The following is a 20,794-nucleotide window of genomic DNA, read 5'->3' as shown; positions in this document are numbered from 1 at the left end:
GCACATAAAGAGGGGATCCTTATCCATCTTAGGGATCAAACAAATCCTAGCCTCCCAAAAAGTCCCTCTAGCTTCAAATTGTGAGAGAAAACAATGATATAAAGTAAGGAAGTGCGGAAGCAAAAGATGTGACAAACAGTAGTAAAATTCAACAGAAAAACTGTCCGGACCTGGTGCTTTATCATTGGGTAGCACACAAAGAGCAGATTTTAGTTCAGAAATTGAAATAGGCTCTTCTAGAAAAGAAAGATACTGCATCTGTTGCTGTCTTGGTGGGAGAGAGTGAAAGTAGGAATCTAATGCTACGTCAGTGGGGAAGTGGTCGGGTGTGTAAAGATCTGTAGAGAAATCAGTAAAACATTTCAACATTTCATTGTTTTTAACATGAGGATACCCATTATCATCTATAATCTTTAATATTTAATATTTTTGAGATTTAACTTTCAGATAGTTGGTAAGTAACTTGCATGCCTTACTATGTTCATCATAAAACTTGGAATTAATTTGTAACAACTATCCAGCAGCGTCCTCTGTTGACCTTTTATTGAGTTCAAATTTAGTTCTCATTAAACGTTGAAGCACAATATCATTGTTAAAACCAAGCAATAGTGGACAGTGGAACCCTGCAGAAGCTAGCACCTAACCTGCTATCCCCAAATTATATAGACAAAGGGAAGTACCCCAAATCTGTGTGGACGCAGTGTAAGCACTCACTGTCATGTGTTGAGTAGTCCAGCCAATGCGTTTCGTCCAAAAAATTTGACTTCTTCAGGGCTGTAGAATAAGAAATATATACACATATAAGTACATTAAAAACATTTAAAAAACACAACTTTACAATATAACCAACAGACAATTACATTGTGACAGAACTAACTATACAATTGTGGAAGAGAGTGCGTCACAATGATCTTATTCCATGTAAACATAAAACTTAAATAATGTAACATATGAGTGACCCACCAAGTCAATACAAACAGAAAAGGACATTGAAAATTGAGATCTAAGTTCACGTGAATGACATTAAGCATGAGACACTGTAACACTCCCTACTTCAGAAAATAATTCAAGAAGAATTCAAGAGGGAGTGGGGTGCCCCCCCAAACAGGTGAACAGTTCTCGAAGAGTGTAAAATAGAGAAGGAAGAGGAGAAAAATAGAGGAAAAATATAATACACAAGCAATTGGTGAAACAGCAAAGAGCGGTTGGCATGTGCATACCCTTAGTTGGATGAAGCAGAGAGAACATAAACGTCGTCCATGCATAACCACAATGCATGAGCAGAGTGAGAGCACAGAGAATAACAAATGCCCAAAAAGGGTTTGATCTCCATTACCCACCATATGAGAGGTCATCTTAACATATGGCGTCATTGTACCCGATAAAAATCATAAATAATCAGCATATGGTCAGATAGATGTAGAACGGACAAATGGATCACTCTGTATATGTTCTGTTAGAAAGAGCAGAAAGGAGAATGATGTATCACAGTACTTGTGAGACATGTGCTGTGGAATTATAGAGCATACAGGAATATCTAAACCAATACATGATACTCACATAAAATAAATGTAAATAGCTATGTCCCTGTAACAGATGTCATTTTCTGTTCCTTATATTGTAAAGTTGTGTTTTTTATGTGTTTTTAATGTATTTATATGTGTATATATTTGTTATTCTACAGCCCTGAAGAAGTCCAATGTTTTGGACGAAATGCGTTGGCTGGTCTACTCAACACGGTTTATGGTGTGTTAAAATTAAATTGTAATTAAATAAAAAAGGATGACTTGAAGAACAACTTTGAATGCAGACTTTGTAATTTTGTGACATTGTTCATAAGGTGGTGCACCTATTGCTCTGTTTTTGTTAAACTTTGTGAAGTTCAGTTGAGGACTGCACCATGACAGTGGGTGCTTACACTGTGTGCACACTGATTTAGGGTACTTCCCTTTGTGCGTATAATTTGGGGATATTAGTTTAGGTGCTAGCTTATGCAGGGCTCCACTGGCAACTATTGCATGATTTTAGTACACAACCCATAATTGCACTAACCTGCCCAGATTCTTTTTTAAATACTACATTATATACATTTCCTATGATGCGTATATTCAATAAAAAAGCAAAAGGAAGATGGCGGATTGACTCCGCGCTCTGCAGAAGCTCTCCTCTGCACTCCTCATGGGCCCCAGATGAAGCGCTGACAGCCCGCTCACCTCTCTTACGAATTTATGAGGTGCAGCTATAGAGACGCACTGGGGAACTACAATTTATTTTAAAAAGAACCCGAATTCAGCAGCAGTACTTACATCTGATGTCCCGGATCGGGCAGCTATAGAAAGTAGTGCTTGCTGGTCGTGTGGTGATGTGGTTTGCTCTGCGGCTTACATCAACATCACTTTTTGACTACAGGAGTGTTTCCTTCGGAGAAGATAGCAGGCAGAGTTCGAAAGTGCTGCTGGAGGCAATACATGAAGCACAGGAGGCCAGAATAGGGACGGGGTCGGACTAAGGTACCTACAAATGCCATGACAGTTGGGGGGAGCGTAGATGATGGAGGAGGCAGTAGCAACACCACGCCTGAAGTTATGCCGGTGGCAGGTGATGCCGAGGTGGGTGTTGTGCCTATTCTCAGTCCCGGTATCGGTACTGGGCCCCAGCTGGGTAAACCTATATTGAGGCTTCTGCGTTCCGGGAGAGCAACCGAGCTGCTCCGGCCCTGTTGGCCGAGATGTTAAACGAGGCAGTCCAGGAGGGCCGGGAGGATTCGGGAAGACTGGTGAATCGGCAAGCTTTCCCTTCAAATCCCCATCCTTCTATTTGTCAAGAAGCTGCTAAAAGAACTGAACTGGTTGTCAGAGATCAAGTTACTGGAGCTGTAGGCATGAATAAAACTGAGGAAGCCATTTTTGTAAGTAAGGGGGCGTTTATCGCTCCAGCAGCCAGTGGCACCAACACTTCAGAATCTGGCTCAGCATCTGATTTAATATCTGTTCTGAAAAATGGCGGCCTGACTCCAGAAGACTTGGCTGAAGCACTGATGCAGCCATTAAATCACCTTTTAAGCATAGATACAGGGGATAGGAAGGGGGACTGGCATAACAGTGATAGAGCCTTTTTCATGGATCAATCAGTCTGTAGTCCCACGGATACTGGAATTAGAGAGGAAACTGAAGTTGATCATTTTTCAGACTTGGTGCAACCCATTCCTGTTCATGGGGAAGGAAATACTCAGTCCATTCAATCTAGTTAACGAAAAGGAAATGTGAATCAGCAATGCACTTCAGTAGGTGGTACCAATAAAGCAGGGGTTCCCAGCTGCTCTACAGCCAATGCTCCACTGGGGGGGGGGATAGGTGGTACCAATTAGGCAGGGGTTCCCAGCTGCTCTACAGCCAATGCTCCACTGGTAGGGGAAAGGTACAAAAGCGAAATGCCCTAAAGCTACCAGGGCAGGCAAAGGCGGTAAGGGTCGATGTGGAGGAAATAAGCTGCAAGATGACGATGCGCTGGGATGACTAAAGGAGGTGGCGGCAAGTACTGCAAAGACTGGTCCTGGGTCGAGTCCCCTGAGTAAATCGGTGCCCTCCAAGCGAGAAATTGAGGCTATTGTCTCAGGCTATCAAACCCCAACAATATGGCAACGGCAGCAGGAGTAGGGTCTGGAGAAGGAGCCTTGCAATCAACTCTTGCGACCCCACTTGGTTATGTACCTATGTCTCACAATAGTCCTGAAGCCCATGGCTGGATGCTATGCGGATTTACTAGCGGATCTCCAAGTTTCCTTGTACCGTCATCTGATGGACTGCCAGAGGTATTAGCAGAAACTGGGCTTGCTTCCCTTCAAACATTTTTTACCCTGCCCACAGCTTAGTATTACCATCAGCGCCTGCCCCTGAATCAGGGATGTCTGCTAGAGACCAGCAATCAGTTGACAGCGAGGAACCGTCATTGTATAGAATTAGGCAAGCGCTAACTGTTCAGCGAGCAGAAGCCCAAGAGTACAATCAGCAGGCTAAGGATGACATTTGGGAGATTAAGCAAGCATTTACGGATGTCACACTTAAGGTCACTCAGCTTTCCTCAGAGGTCACAGACCTACAACAACGTGTTGCAGCGGTGGAAGAGGCTAACACGTATGCAGCAAACTTTGCAAAAATGCAGGACTCACAAATTATGTTTATGCAAGCCAAGATTGAAGACCTCGAGAATCGGCAGCGGCGTCAGACTCTTAGGGTTTTTAGTATTCCGGAAGGAAGGGAAGGCTCGGACTCGAGGGCCTTCATTGTCAGACTATTTCAGAAAGCTTTGCCTGACTTAGCCGATTGGTATAGGGACAACCAGGCTCAGCGCGCGCACAGATTGCCTTTGTCCACCTTGCAGGGCAACCAAGCTAGGTCTAATTTTGCATGACCAATTTTTTGATATAGAAAGAACAAAAGAATTGCCAATGCTGCCTATCTCAATTTACTATCAATTTTTCATCTCACCCTTGAATTGAACATGGAGTGAGGAGACCTCAGTTTCTTGAATTAATCTTTTTGTTTTATTTTAATTCACTTCATTAGAAATATTTTTTTTTTTACTTCACATAGATTTTTTACATTTCAAAATAATTATGACACACAATATATATACACAATATTCTGTACAAAGAACCTTCACCCTTCAAACGGCATTCACACTCAATATCATACCAAAATCACTACCATGCTTTCCCAGACAAACTCACAATCATACCATTCTTATTTACAACAATAACAGGTTTCTCAAAAAGCAAACGTTTTTTACACAGCCATAGATTACACTGTACACATTAATCAGAAATCCATGAAATTCAGATTTTTGTTTGATTTCTTATGGCTTTAGAAACACAAGGTCTACGCGTTTCGAACTCTTCCTATTGCGGAGTTCTCATCAGGACCGCACACTGTGAATGGAGAAGGGAGACCTGTATTAGGTGTATACTCTTATCCACATTAAAGGCTGCTAGTTAGCTCAACAACCACCTCTAAGCACCTACCTCCAAGTTTTTGCACAACTAAATTGTGCTATTCTCTGGAAAAACCGGCGCGGAACCACCTAAATGGAATGAAATAAAATAAAAAAGCTCAGCCGAGCTGTCTGATACATTTTCTTTCACACAGTATGACCAAAAATGCACACTACTCACAGTTATTACGTGGCGTTCATGCACTTTACCCTGTAATGAGATGGAATCACTGTCATTGAAGTGAACTCTTTTTTACTTGTTGTCGTCAATTAGTACACAAAAGTCTTTCTTACCTAACGGTTTGTCGTTTGGTCGTTTGGGTAGGAAGGGTGTGTTATATTAGAATGGTTGTCGCCCCTGCAAAACATTAGGCGAGAGAATGGAACAGAACCCGTATTTATATACGGTAACACAAAAACCCTTTTTTGGTGTTTTGCAGGGGCGACAACCATTCTAATATAACACACCCTTTCTACCCAAACGACAAACCGTTAGGTAAGAAAGACTTTTGTGTACTAATTGACGACAACAAGTCAAAAAGAGTTCACTTCAATGACAGTGATTCCATCTCATTACAGGGTAGAGTGCATGAACGCCACGTAATAACTGTGAGTAGTGTGCATTTTTGGTCACACTGTGTGAAAGAAAATGTATCAGACAGCTCGGCTGAGCTTTTTTTAGGTCTCGGAACTGCGAACACGTTCCGAGACTCTATTGTAATCATTCTCGCTTTTACGGAGTCAAGGGAGACAGGAGACAAGCGAGGTGCACGCGCAACCTTGGAACTGGGATCAGGTCGCGCGCGCTTCCTGTCTCCCATGGCTCCTGAGAAGCAGACTCACACGCACGCATACACACACATACAGACCCCCCCCCGCCGCGCATGCACACACTCGCACATACAGAACCCACCCTCCTCCCCCCCGCCGCGCATACACACACGCACACACAGAGCCCCCCCCACCTACCTCGTCTCGGCGTGTCTTCGCGCTCAGCACTGGGCAGACTTCCTGCACAAGGACGGGCAGGTGCACAGTCTACAGGCCCCCAACAAGTTACCAAGTGCCTAAGGGGGGGCACCCTCTCTCAACCGAACACACCAGGCTTGCCTCAGTCGCGTCGCGTGCCGCCCCTGCCTCTCACGCGGCCATACGAGCGCGCTCACTTCGCCCTGTAACTAGAGCTTCTCGCCCTCAGCTCATGATGGTAGCGCGTGCCAGTGCTCGCACGCAGCCGCCGTCCACGGCTGCGCGCGCGCCCCCGCAACTAGTGAACGGAGCAAGTGAATTAACCAAAATGTATTTATTGTTCAACCTTAAAATACAGTAGTTAACAGAGGATTACATTTATTCACAGTACCTTTGCTGCTTTTGGTACCACCTTTCCCCTTTGGAGGCATGTCCGCAGCCTACAGCGTGCACTGGTGCCCTCATCCACAGATTCACTCATTCGAGGGACTTCAACAGCATAGACATAAATGAAGGGCGAGCAAGCTGCGCGCAGCTCTTTAGACGCTGAAATGCCTGCCGTTGTTAGAACAAGCGGGGAATCTCCATGTACGAGAAAGCAGAATACAAGTTTTGCTCATTCAGACCTTTTCATATACAGATATAATTTAAACATGTATAATAATGGGCTAACTGTTCTATAAACTCCGTGAATATTTATACTTTTTGAAATTTAAAAAATCTACATAATTATAAAAAGGAAATAATAAAAGTGAATTAAATATTGCAATTAAGTATTTATGTATATAAACCATTTTCTGCAATTCCTGTCGTAAATATAGCAATTTAATTTTCCAATATGGCCGCTTCTTGTCGTGACAGCTGAAGGCTTCTTGGAAGCTGGAATCTCTAGTTTATTGCAATCATTTCTCACGCGCACGGCGCCAGTGACAACCGGGATGAGCAGGAACACACCCATTACGTGTGCACTAGCACCTCACGGGCCAATGCACACGCATGCACGCACTTGGGTCTGTGTGTGTGTGTGTGGTGGGAGGCTGAGAGGACCGCTGGCCCCATGTCATACACTGGCAGGGAGGCGCAGGGTGGACAGGAACACACCCATTACCTGTGCACTAGCACCTCACGGGCCAATGCACACGCACGCACTTGTGTGTGTGTGTGTGTGTGTGGTGGGAGGCTGAGAGGACCGCTGGCCTCTTGTCATAGACTGGCAGGGAGGTGCGGGGTGGACAGGAACACACCCATTACCTGTGCACGTACATGGGTGTGCATGTGTGTGTGTGGGGGTGAGGAAAATTGAATTTTGCCCTGTCATGTGTCCCTACGTGTTCCCCATTTTATGTTATATGTGCATGATCGATATGCATATTTACCCCCTTGACCGAATAAAGACGCAATTACAGTTGTGTCCAACGTTAATATGTCAGTTATCCAGTCCCCCGTGAAAGCAACCTGAATTAGGCTTTTAGGCCTATGTTGCCAACGTCTTTACATTGTGCACGTTAAATCATCGAGTTGTCCCCGTTTCTAGGCCTCACAGGGCCCGGACACCAGATTCAAGCCTCAAGTCTCCTGAATCACTCCGAGGAGCGATGCAGCCCCTCCCGCATCCTTGACCCTTCACTTACTTCCTGCCAAGCAGCGCGGTGCCCGGCCTGGCCTGCCTGCCTGTCTGCCAAGAATATGTTATGCCTCTAGTTATCAGTTCAGCTCCCCGGTTTCACATTCCTAGCTAACGAACCGCATAAACATCTTCATCTATAGTCTAGTCTTTCTGTCTCCATGCAAGAGAATTACTGAATTAGTATCCATAGAAGATTCATAGCACACGCAATACATAAAGAAATATATGCATGCACCAGCCTTAGTGACAAGTAGCCTTTGCCCTGATGACTTTTAGATTCAAGCAACATGTACTCCAAAACACGAGATATCAGATATGCTATAGGTACAGGTCGTTCTGACATCCCAGACTTTAGTCTCCTCTTCTAGTGCCAGAAGTCAGAGCCCCCAGCTCTCCCCAGGTACACGTCATGGCCCGTTTGCGCGCACCAGTAGGTTAAAGGTTCCAGCTGCCCAGGTAGCCCCCTCCATGTATCCACCCATTTATGACACTTCTGTGACGTTTACATCACATGTCTCCGTGCACGCCCTGTGCACGCCTTCTTTGTACGCCCATATGTCCTTATCTTTCGTTTGTCACTTGTTACGCCTACTGTATTCAATGCAATTGTACTGTTTTACTATATATACTGTATGATGTTAATAAGGCTTTAGGCTTTTCCCTTTGTCCTGTGTCTGTCCCTTCCTGAACCTTTGCAGGTGATGGAACCCGATGGTCCATTGGCTCGAGCCATCTGATTAAAGCCCATACAACTCAGATACCACGGATTCTGCCTCTTATTTATTGAGCTATCCTTTTCAGTCAATGTATAGAAAAATAGTACCGGTAATTAATTATTTATTTACCACATAAATGGCGCCCGAACAGGGACGAGCCCCTTCCCCACGCGCCGGCGATGTAACGCAGGCCCCCTGACCCTTCTACAGCCGTGACGGACCCCTACCGTGCACGTGCAGATATTTCTGCTTCAAGTCTCCCTCAGGCCCACGGAGGAGACGGAGACTGCGGTCCGGCATCCAGACGAGGCGGTGAGGAAGGCGGATCGTCCCGACCAGAGCCCAAGCCGAGAGAGCAAGGTCCGAGGTATCCGGAGGCCCACCTGTTTCCGAAGCCCGAAGCCCGAGGCGCATGCATAGTGCGTAGCAGTAACCAGATGTCGTAGCAGTCCAGTCCAGTCCGAGGCCTTCAGTTTTGCTTCCCGGTGAGTACCGTTGCTGGGAACGTATCTAGACGGGTTCATTAATTTGTGCCCGGTCCGACGGGTTTGGGTACACAGATCCGGTCCGACGTGTTCACCTAGGTGGATACGGTATGACGTGTCTCTTTAGGAGACCGGTATGTTCTGTACTGTTTTAGCAGTGCATCCAGTAATTCTAGTAAGTCTGTTCTCTGGTATAGTTTCTCGAGAAGTTCCAGTATTATGTTTTCGAAGTATTGTGTTTTCAATGTATTAGGTAGCACCTGTTCGAACTGTTATTAATGTGTTTTTGATGTCGTGGTATGAGTGATTGTTTGCTGTTTATTACTGTGTTCATTGTGTATTGTGTTCCAGTTCAAGTACGGTTCAAATATGCCGCTGTTTTCTAAGTTACGTCAGATAAAAACCAGAAAAGGGTTACTCGAAGAATCAGTTCCTGTTCCTCCCAGGGACAGTCCTGGACATTTTATGTATCATAAGCATGGCTTAGATGCCATATTGTATCTAGATTTATGGGTGGACTACACCAAAGATCTCGAAGAGAAATATAGATGGCCTGTTTCAGGAACATGGGATGCCGAGTGCATCATGAGAGTAGAAGAAGCATTATGGAAAAAGAAAGCCAGACAATCCCAGAAAGATGCCATAGAATTATGGCATAAAGAATCGCATAAAAGAACAGAGAAGGAATTCAGAAAAGCAGAACTAAGTAGAGAATCCTCCGAAAAAGCCCAAGAAAGGGAATTACTAGAAGAAGGTGAACGAGTTAGAGCAGAACAATCTGACAGACAAAGAAATGCCCTTATTAAAGGTATGTATCCTCTTCTCGCCGAGGGTTTGCTTAAGGCGACCCCGGAAACACCCTGTAATTTACCGCCACCCTTGGTCCCGACTAAGCTACGTCATAAACCGACTGCAGCCGAAATTTTTCTTTCTTCCTATTTAGATGACACTGTCCCAGAATATGCTAATACGAATCCTACTCCGCCAGTTCAGGTTCAACCTCCTGTTAATAACGTAATTACTGTGCCTCCAGCCGTTGGTCCCGGGAATCCTGTTAATGTGCCAGTACCCCAGGACCAACCCACATTACGTACTCCTACTTTACCAGTCACATTACCAGCAGCCGCACATTCAGTATTAATTGACGATTCTAGTGAAGTAGTGTGGCTCACTGGTTAGAGGCGGCAGACCCGAGAGCAGAGGACGGCCCGGGACCAGGGTTCGATTCCCGGCGCGGCAGGTTTCTGGACCAAGGTCAGCGGACTCGATAATTCTCTCGCCTCGGTGCCCACTCTGATCAGCGTTCACACTCGGCAACTCTGGGCATTAGCTTGCCTCATCTTCAATAACGGCCCCACCAGACCGCCGGGGATGCCTGGTCTCACCCTGGAGATACCCATTAAGGGACCATCTCTCAGGGAAGCCAGGAAGGGTTTCGCAGCGGTCGAAGCGCCTTGGGACCCTACGGGTAAGTAGTGCGCTATATAAATGCCTATACATTTACATTTACATTTACAGTTCAGGAGGAGCAGGGGGAGGTATTCCTATCACCCTGCCTCAAACAAAGCGCCTGACGCTGAGAGACACAGCATTACAGCGTACGCCAAAAGTGGCTACGTACGAAGCACTCAAACGGTTCCTTAATGATTGCAGATATGACCCAGTGCCAGGCGAAGATCATATGATATTGTATTCCGTACGTTTACGACGAGTTGCAAACTTCTTGATTACCATATCAGATATGAAAGAACATTTAGACAGAATATATCATTTCATCCGAACAGGGGAGAAACCAGAAAGTATTCAAGAAGCTATGGCATACAGGAAAGTCGAGACTCAAAGCATGATTTTGCAATTTCTAATAAATTGTTTAATAAGAGAACAGGATCGTCCTGATAAGAATCCAGAAGAGATGAAAGTCCTGATAAGATGGAGTGACAATATAGCAGACGGAAAACACAAGACACAAAATAGTATAGAAACCATGTACAGAAAGATTCGTAAAGAAATTATAAGTATACACGAGAGGGAGAAAGCAAGCAGAGTAGCCGAGAAAGAGAATGAATCTTCAGACGAAGAGGTAGACAACGAGAATCCCACCAGAATAGCGTATGTAGGTAGGACGAGACCTTCCGATAGACACACACGCCTAGATTACAAGAAAGTTTTTCCTCCTCCCGTACCAGAACAGTGTTCTCTTGAACAATTATTCCAGGTTACCGATAAAATTCTGAAACTACGAATAGGTTACAGTGAGCTTAGTACCATGCATGAACAAGAACTAGCCCGATCAGCAGTCCGATGGATTAGTGATTCTACCACGTTTTCAGACGAAATAGTGGCTCAAATGTTTCTGAAACTGCCCCCAGGCGAACAGCGACTGGTGGGTATGTACATGATCCAGCACCTCATTACACTGTACGAGAGTCAGCATTCCGATCCAGGTCCTTTATATAATGTATTGAACGAGTTACTCCTAAACAGATGGAAAGGTCTAGGTACCGATTTAATTAGTGTCATTTTAGAACAGCGCCATAAATACAGAACGTTCCTGACTCCACATTTTGTTCCTGTTTCACCCCCATTCTACATAGATAGACAGAATCCGTTGCGAGAAGTACATCCTGTTAAGGGAACGGGGGGGTGAGCTCGAACGAGTATTTGTGTACACCCCTATAACGAAAATAGAACTACTAGAAATGAAAAAGTTAGTGCCCTGTCACGATAAAGATCCAGCAGGGTTCCACCATGAATTAAAAGATATGCTCCATATGGGAGAATACACGTATCCTGATATCATCAAAATGTTAAAGGTCCTGTTGCCTGCGGGCATATATGAAAAACTCAAAGAAAAAGAATGGGAGGTGGGAGAGAAAAAGATTGACTGGACCGCGTTAGAGAACGAAGATAACACACGAGTTCCAGGTACTGGTCTTGGGGATAAAGCCAAAGAGTTGCCCGAACTATTAATACAAGTCTTGCCAAGATTACTAGCCACGAAAAAGGAAGACTGGGATGCCATCTCAGCCTGTAAACAGAAACAAGACGAAGACACTAGTGACTTTTATTCCAGATTTGAGAAATGTTTCATTATTAATAGCGGTCTGAAAACAAGTAGTGAGTCGTATCCACATCTTTTGATTACTAAACTAGTTGAGAATTCTTTACCACAAGTTAAAAATCGAGTATTGAAGGTCGAGAGTACATGGCAAGCTAATACCCCGTCCCAAATGCTACAGATGTTACAGTATCACCAGAACCGAATCAGGGAAGAGCAAGAACACGAAAGGAGACGTATGAAAGACACGAAAATTAAAGTACTAGTTGCACAATCTGTTCCAGTAGATAGTCAGAAGAGGGGTACGAATCAGACTACTCATTCTGCAGCTCCCGTCAAAGGGACATGCAATTACTGTAAACAGCCAGGTCATTATATAAACGAATGTGCAGTTCTGAAACACAACATAGCTACAGGTAAGACGAAAGAGAGACCGCGTCCTCCTAGACAGGAACATGTTCCACAGAATTCGCAACCACCGCAGAACGCACAACAGACAGTTACAGTACCGCAGCCTATAGCTGCCACACAACACGTTACACAGCAGATGTACCTGTACGCACAGTGAGATTATCCAGAATATCAGCAGTATTCATGAAATAGCCTAGAGAGGGAGGTTGGCTTGCCTCTCATCGAGATTCCTGTAGATCAAGAGGGTCCCTATGTACACAGTCAAGTATTAGGGAAAGACAGAAAGTTTCTGATTGATACAGGGGCAAGTAGGACTACCATCAGTCATGACGAGGTTCCAGGGGCTCCACTCTCAGGCTCAAGAAATGTTTCCCTGGGATTTTCAGGAAAGCCGATTGTTAATGAAATATCGAAACCAGTTTCCCTAGAAGTTGGTCCATTGTCCCGAACTACAGACTTGTTACTTACGAAATCATGTCCTGAAAATGTACTAGGTATTAAAACATTGAAAGAGTTAGGAGCTGTAATATGCTGCTCTCCGAAAGGAGTGAGATTGTTTTTACGTGATTTTAAAGGTCATTATGTGTTACGTGATTTTGATCCAAGATTACTGAATGTACCACAGCATTTATGGGCGCAAGGTCCAACTGATGTAGGTTGTATGCACATTACCCCATATCGTGTCACTCTGAAACAAGGAGTTGTATTACCACGAATCCGACAGTACAAGTTGCCACCTGAGGCTGTAGCAGCCTTATCGAAAATCATTGACGAGCTCATTGCTCAAGGAGTAGTTGTAGAAACTGACTCCAATGTATGTAATTCTCCTATCATTCCGATTCTTAAACGTACTGACCCAAATGCACCTCCAGTTTATCGATTAGTGATTGACCTTCGAGAACTTAATAAATGTATCATACTTCAGTACCCAGTGGTTCCAGATATCTCTTCCCTATTGACTGCCATTGATTCTGAAGCTACGTTCTTTACTGTTATTGATCTCAAGAACGCATTCTTTAGTGTCCCCATTCATCCAGACAGCCAGTTCCTTTTCGGATTCTGTTTAAATGGAAGAAGCTATAAATTCACACGAGCACCCCAAGGTTTCACGGAAAGTCCTAGTATTTACAGTCAAGCACTTAAAAGACAACTAGACAGTATTCACATGCCAACTGACACTGCCCTGCTCCAGTATGTCGATGATCTATTGATCACAGCCCGTACAGAACGTGACTGCGTACGTGCGTCACTGGCAGTCCTGTATTTTCTGGCAGAGATGGGGCACAAGGTGTCCCCTTCGAAACTGCAATTCTGTGTCCAGCAAGTGGTATACCAAGGACACTTACTGTCCAAGAGGGGTAGACAGTTGACACCTGACCGTATCCAGTTAATAGCACATCTTCCACAGCCCAAGACACAGAAGGAGGTACGAGCTTTTATCGGCCTCACTTCTTACTGCAGACAATGGATTCCTCAGTATGCATATCTAGCTAAACCACTGATACAATTGACAACACAGGAGGCAGCCACATCGACTGTCCTCCCATGGACCCAGGAACATACACTTGTTTTCAATGAGTTAAAGAAAGCTTTATGTAACGCACCTGTGTTAGCGACACCAAACTACAGTAAGCCTTTTACACTTTTTGTCACTGAACGTGATGGTACAGCATTATCTGTTCTCACGCAAGATCAAGCAGGACAACACAAACCTTGTGCTTATTTTTCTAGCACATTAGATTACGTAGCCCAGGCACTGCCTGCGTGCCTCAAGTCAGTTGCAGCCACAGCTCTAGCTATCAGACAAAGTGATTCCATAGTGTTAGGACACTCCCTGACAGTACAAGTTCCACACTCTGTGGAAGTTCTCTTAAACCGAACACAGACTCAGCACTTGACAATTGCACGATTAACAGGATATGAACTGACACTGTTTCAGCCACACATAGAAATCAGATGCTGCAACATTTTAAATCCTGCTACACTGTTACCCTCGATTACATCAAACCCTGCCACACATGACTGTGTGGAAGTTATTAACACCATGACAAAGCCAAGACAAGACTTGACAGACATTGCATTACCTGATCCAGACCTGACACTTTACGTGGATGGTTCATGTATGAGAACAAGTACAGGAGAACTAGTAGCCGCGTATGCAGTGACTACTGAAACTGAAGTTATAGAAACACTTCGTATGGACACCTTGTCTGCTCAAGCAGCAGAGCTCATCGCTCTGACCCAAGCCTGCATACGAGCTAAGAACCTGAAAGTAAACATATATACAGACTCACGTTATGCATTCGGAGTCGTTCACGACTTTGGAGTACTCTGGCAAGAAAGAGGTTTCATGACCTCTCATGGAGCCAAGATTCAGCATGGCCCCCTCATTCAAGCTCTGTTAGAAGCAATACATTTACTGACAGCCATTGCCATTATGAAGTGCAAAGCACATACGAAAGCCACTGACACCATTTCCCAAGGTAACGATCTAGCAGATCGAACAGCCAAGCTTACAGCTCAGACTCCAGACATTCCAGTTAACACGACAAAGACAGATGTTCCAGTTCAGACGACTTGTATGATAGTTAAGGACCCTACACAAGACGTACTAGACATACAGACACATGCTACCCCAGACGAAATCAAGAAATGGTCTGAACAAGGAGGGGTCCAGACAGATCAAGGATGGTTGACGAAGGGAAAAGCCACATGGTTTCTCCCCGACTCTATGGTTCAAGTCATTATTAATACAGCACATAGTCCAGCACACTTAGGAGAAAAAGCCATGTTAGACAGTATCCAGAACCTCTGGTTTAACAAACATTTACGAGCAGCAGCGAAGCAGAAAGTGCGTACCTGCATGATCTGTTGTCAGTTCAATCCAGGTAAAGGTGTTCCGGTGGAACAAGGTGGATTCCATCCTCCTGACCACCCTTTTGAAGTCCTCCAGATGGATTATATTCAGATGGATCGATGCCGAGGTTTCAAGTATGTCCTCGTAGTTGTATGCGCTTTGTCCAGATGGACAGAAGCATATCCAGTCCCAGATTACACTGCCGCGACCACTGCCAGGCAGTTGGTTCGTGAGTTTTTCCCACGCTATGGTTTGCCCAGGGTCGTGTATTCAGACAACGGACAGCCATTCTCCTCCGAACTCATGAAACAAGTATCACTTCTGTTAGGGTACCAGTGGAAGTTCCACTGCGTACGACACCCCGAGGCAGCTGGCCTCGTCGAGAGACACAATCAAACTCTGAAAATACGTATAGCGAAGGTATGTGCCGAGAAAGGTGTAGATTGGATGGTAGCCCTGCCAGTCGCCCTTTTTTACATGAGAGTGGTCGCTCACTCCCGTTCAGGTCTGTCACCTTTTGAAGTTGTATTTGGTCGTCCCCCGAACATGTGGGGTACACCTATGCCACGTAAAATTACCGATGTTGACAGTAATATGCTGACAGATTACCTAGCTTCCTTGATGTCTGCACTACTCTCTTGTCGTTCACAGGTCGCGGCTGCCTTTCCAGACAACACCCAAGTGAAACCGCACGAGGTCATTCCAGGCGACCTCGTTCTTGTAAGGAACTTTGATCGTTCAAGCCCTCTGGAGCCCCGCTGGAAAGAGCCGAAACTTGTTCTGATGACCACAAGGACCGCCGTGAAACTGGAGGGCCGGAAGGGCTGGCTACACTCCAGCCACATCAAGCGTTTCCATGGACTCCGTCCAAAGACTTTTTTCAAGGACTGCCCCGATACTGACTCTAAACTCCCCCTGTTAGAGAAAACTCCGCAGCAGGAGTATAAACTCAAACTAAGGTCTAGCAAGTCAGACAGTTTAATTGTTTAAGTCCCTCTCGGGTGAAGCGGTTAGACAGGTTCCTGACATGTATGAGATAGACCCCCATAGTGAGAGAGTTAGACGAAACTCCAAGAAAATACGTTATTGTAAGAATCTGCGCAGCAGATGTGTGATTACTTTATTATTTATGTTATTTCTGAGTCTTACGATCACATGTATAAGTTATGTTTTACATGTATTTTTTCCTCCTCTTGGTTAGCATGTACATCTTTCCTCTAATGATACAGTAGAGCACACTTTTAGTGAATTACCCCCTCACGAGTTATCCTACCGACTTGCAATGCGCAACAATACTTTTATACGTATGTTACACTATTCGCACCAGACCAGCAATGCCACTAATTGTTGGGTGTGTGGTCGACTCTCCCCTTTCCAGACACCGAAGGGAGTTCTGCCACTTTTTCCCTATCCGTTTTCACACAATGGTTCGTGTGGAGCATGGTTTACGATAACATCATCCTTAGACAATAAGTCCCTTTTGAATAGAACATGTTTCCCAGACAAGGAAGGTCTTTCCCATAGGACAGGGTTATATCTAGAAAATGAAGTATATGATCTAGGTAATTACTCCTCCAATTTCATGGTTTTGAATGTTCAGTCCGAGACTACTCCAGACTTGCCTGCTATTACAGTCCTACCAGTGAAAGGCGAATTATGTGTTAGAAAGAATGGTTCAGTACATCTAGGACACAGTGATTGTACTACTGTGGTCGAGTATAGTGACAGTGGGAAGTCTACTTTCAAAGCCTCACGTCATTCGTATTTTGTATGTGGTCAGACCGCATATGTACGTCTGCCCCTAGATTGGGATGGAACATGTTACATTGCCTTCCTACTGCCACCAGTTTTCCTAGCCCCATCCGATTATCACAGAAATACACATCTAGTACACGTCAGACATAGAAGGGAGATCGAGTCCCCAATTGTCGATCAAACTGAAACTGCATTAGAACAGTATACAGACTTCAATAAAGGTTTCTTTTTCTTCATAGGACCTGTCCAGAATAGTAAATTAATACGTAGGTTAACCAGAACCCTTGAAGCAGTAGTGAATGAGACTACTTCCGCTCTAGGTAACTTAACAGAAGAGCAATCTGCTATGAGATTTGTCGTTCTTCAGAACCGCCTTGTTCTTGACGTCATACTGGCCGATAGGGGCGGAGCTTGTAGAGTCATCGGATCTAGTTGTTGCATTTTCATTCCTAATAACGCACCGTCTGTATATTCAGCTATAACAAGACTTCATAAAATAGCCCATCAGCTGCACCAGAATCCAGGCACCTGGACATGGTCCGGTTGGCTCTGGAGTATAATATCTGCCTGGGGATGGAAAGTACTGTCATTCCTAGGAATAGTAGTAATGATCATATTCAGTTGTTGTCTCTGTTTACAATGTGGCCCTGCGATTTGCGGCTTGTGCGCCACCTCTTGTATTCCAAGTCCAAAGCCCCATTCCCAGAAGATTAAAGACGAGCAAATGATGCTCTATGAACACATAGATGGTATCATGAATATTGATGTTTCCTGAAGGAAACGTAGGGAACAAGGAGGGAATGAGGAAAATAGAATTTTGCCCTGTCATGTGTCCCTACGTGTTCCCCATTTTATGTTATATGTGCATGATCGATATGCATATTTACCCCCTTGACCGAATAAAGACGCAATTACAGTTGTGTCCAACGTTAATATGTCAGTTATCCAGTCCCCCGTGAAAGCAACGTGAATTAGGCTTTTAGGCCTATGTTGCCAACGTCTTTACATTGTGCACGTTAAATCATCGAGTTGTCCCCGTTTCTAGGCCTCACAGGGCCCGGACACCAGATTCAAGCCTCAAGTCTCCTGAATCACTCCGAGGAGCGATGCAGCCCCTCCCGCATCCTTGACCCTTCACTTACTTCCTGCCAAGCAGCGCGGTGCCCGGCCTGGCCTGCCTGCCTGTCTGCCAAGAATATGTTATGCCTCTAGTTATCAGTTCAGCTCCCCGGTTTCACATTCCTAGCTAACGAACCGCATAAACATCTTCATCTATAGTCTAGTCTTTCTGTCTCCATGCAAGAGAATTACTGAATTAGTATCCATAGAAGATTCATAGCACACGCAATACACAAAGGAAAATAAACATGCACCAGCCTTAGTGACAAGTAGCCTGTGCCCTGATGACTTTTAGATTCAAGCAACATGTACTCCAAACACGAGATATCAGATATGCTATAGGTACAGGTCGTTCTGACATCCCAGACTTTAGTCTCCTCTTCTAGTGCCAGAAGTCAGAGCCCCCAGCTCTCCCCAGTTACACGTCATGGCCCGTTTGCGCGCACCAGTAGGTTAAAGGTTCCAGCTGCCCAGGTAGCCCCCTCCATGTCTCCACCCATTTATGACACTTCTGTGACGTTTACATCACATGTCTCCGTGCACGCCCTGTGCACGCCTTCTTTGTACGCCCATATGTCCTTATCTTTCGTTTGTCACTTGTTACGCCTACTGTATTCAATGCAATTGTACTGTTTTACTATATATACTGTATGATGTTAATAAGGCTTTAGGCTTTTCCCTTTGTCCTGTGTCTGTCCCTTCCTGAACCTTTGCAGGTGATGGAACCCGATGGTCCATTGGCTCGAGCCATCTGATTAAAGCCCATACAACTCAGATACCACGGATTATGCCTCTTATTTATTGAGCTATCCTTTTCAGTCAATGTATAGAAAAATAGTACCGGTAATTAATTATTTATTTACCACAGGGGGTGCTGAAAGGACCACTGCCCTCTGGTGAAGAGACTGGCGGATGCTGCAGGACCCAAATGAGGGCAAGGAGGTGCCACACAACCACACACACACACAACCATACACACAACCACACACACATACACACCACCACACACATAACCACAAACACGACACACACAACCACAACCACACACACACAAACACAACACACACACAACACACACACACAACCACAACCACACACACAACCACACACAACGCCACACCTTCAGTGCACACTTTCACCAAACACAGACCATCAGTCATCAATGCACGCTTTCACCGGGCACATACACCACCAGCCATCAGTGCACGCTTTCACCAAGCACACACACACCACCAGCTGTCAGTGCACGCATTCATCAGACACACACCACCAGCTGTCACTGCACGCTTTCATCAGGCACACACACCACCAGCCATCAGTGCACGCTTCCACCCGGCACACACACCACCAGCTCGCAGTGAACACTTCCACCAGGCACACACACCACCCGCCATCAGTGCACAATTTCTACAGACACACACACACACTACCAGCCATCAGTGCACACATCAATTGTTAACGCATCCACAATTAACCATGTAGCAATAGCAGTATGGCACACTTTACTTTTAAAAATATTAATATAAAACGCAGCATGCCGCCATTGCTACACACATTTTTTTGGCGTACAATTTATAGACTTTTGTTGCAGTTGGTGTTGCACTATTTAGCAATGCCAATAGCTCAAACTTAACTAACCCGAGACCTATTGCATTGTAAATGCTTGTATTTTATTTCATTCCATTTAGGTGGTTCCGCGCCGGTTTTTCCAGAGAATAGCACAATTTAGTTGTGCAAAAACTTGGAGGTAGGTGCTTAGAGGTGGTTGTTGAGCTAACTAGCAGCCTTTAATGTGGATAAGAGTATACACCTAATACAGGTCTCCCTTCTCCATTCACAGTGTGTGGTCCTGATGAGAACTCCGCAATAGGAAGAGTTTGAAACGCGTAGACCTTGTGTTTCTAAAGCCATAAGAAATCAAACAAAAATCTGAATTTCATGGATTTCTGATTAATGTGTACAGTGTAATCTATGGCTGTGTAAAAAACGTTTGCTTTTTGAGAAACCTGTTATTGTTGTAAATAAGAATGGTATGATTGTGAGATTGTCTGGGAAAGCATGGTAGTGATTTTGGTATGATATTGAGTGTGAATGCCGTTTGAAGGGTGAAGGTTCTTTGTACAGAATATTGTGTATATATATTGTGTGTCATAATTATTTTGAAATGTAAAAAATCTATGTGAAGTAAAAAAAAATTATATTTCTAATGAAGTGAATTAAAATAAAACAAAAAGATTAATTCAAGAAACTGAGGTCTCCTCACTCCATGTTCAATTCAAGGGTGAGATGAAAAATTGATAGTAAATTGAGATAGGCAGCATTGGCAATTCTTTTGTTCTTTCTATATGAGGCTGTGGCTTGGCCTTGCTGCTTGGGAGCCCGTACCTAGTGGTGTTTATCAATTTTTTGATATGCCAAGGAATTTATTTAAAAGCACGTCCATCAGCTCATGTAAAGGGGGATATTCCTTTTTGTGGGAGTTGGTAGGGATGGTCAGAAAGTGTAGTCGGCCTACATAAGTCAAGCAGGTGAAATGACAGGAGGGGGATGTCAGGGAGAGTGGGGTTTAAGTAGCCATAGTTTAGCTAAATTAACACTAGTAGAGTACAAGGGAAAGGGCACGTAATGAGGGGGGAAGAACTATCGTTACTTACCTGTAAACAGGTGGTTCTCCAGTATTGGTGTCTTTCATAGATTCACATGCTTGAATATTCCCCGTCGTCGAAGTGGGAGTCCCACGGTACATAAAAATAGCAATATTGCTAATATAACATAAATGATAATATCATAGAATAATAAAAATAGAGA

At 44.5% G+C, this 20,794-nt stretch overlaps 1 protein-coding gene across 1 annotated transcript in view; it reads left to right on the top strand.

The window, feature by feature from the left end:
- The first annotated feature begins 3,903 nt into the window (after window positions 1-3,903).
- Window positions 3,904-20,794, top strand: part of LOC144826406 (embryonic protein UVS.2-like) — a 146,805-nt gene continuing 129,914 nt past the window's right edge. Inside the window, exons 1-2 of the mRNA XM_078684718.1 lie at window positions 3,904-4,325; window positions 5,430-5,485. Of these exons, the coding sequence (XP_078540844.1) occupies window positions 3,904-4,325; window positions 5,430-5,485 (478 nt within the window). The remainder of the gene's footprint in view (window positions 4,326-5,429; window positions 5,486-20,794) is intronic.

The sequence above is a fragment of the Lissotriton helveticus genome, chromosome 3_2, assembly GCF_964261635.1.
Source record: "Lissotriton helveticus chromosome 3_2, aLisHel1.1, whole genome shotgun sequence".
NCBI classification, from domain to species: Eukaryota; Metazoa; Chordata; class Amphibia; order Caudata; family Salamandridae; genus Lissotriton; species Lissotriton helveticus.
This window is presented reverse-complemented; position numbering and strand designations above follow the sequence as displayed.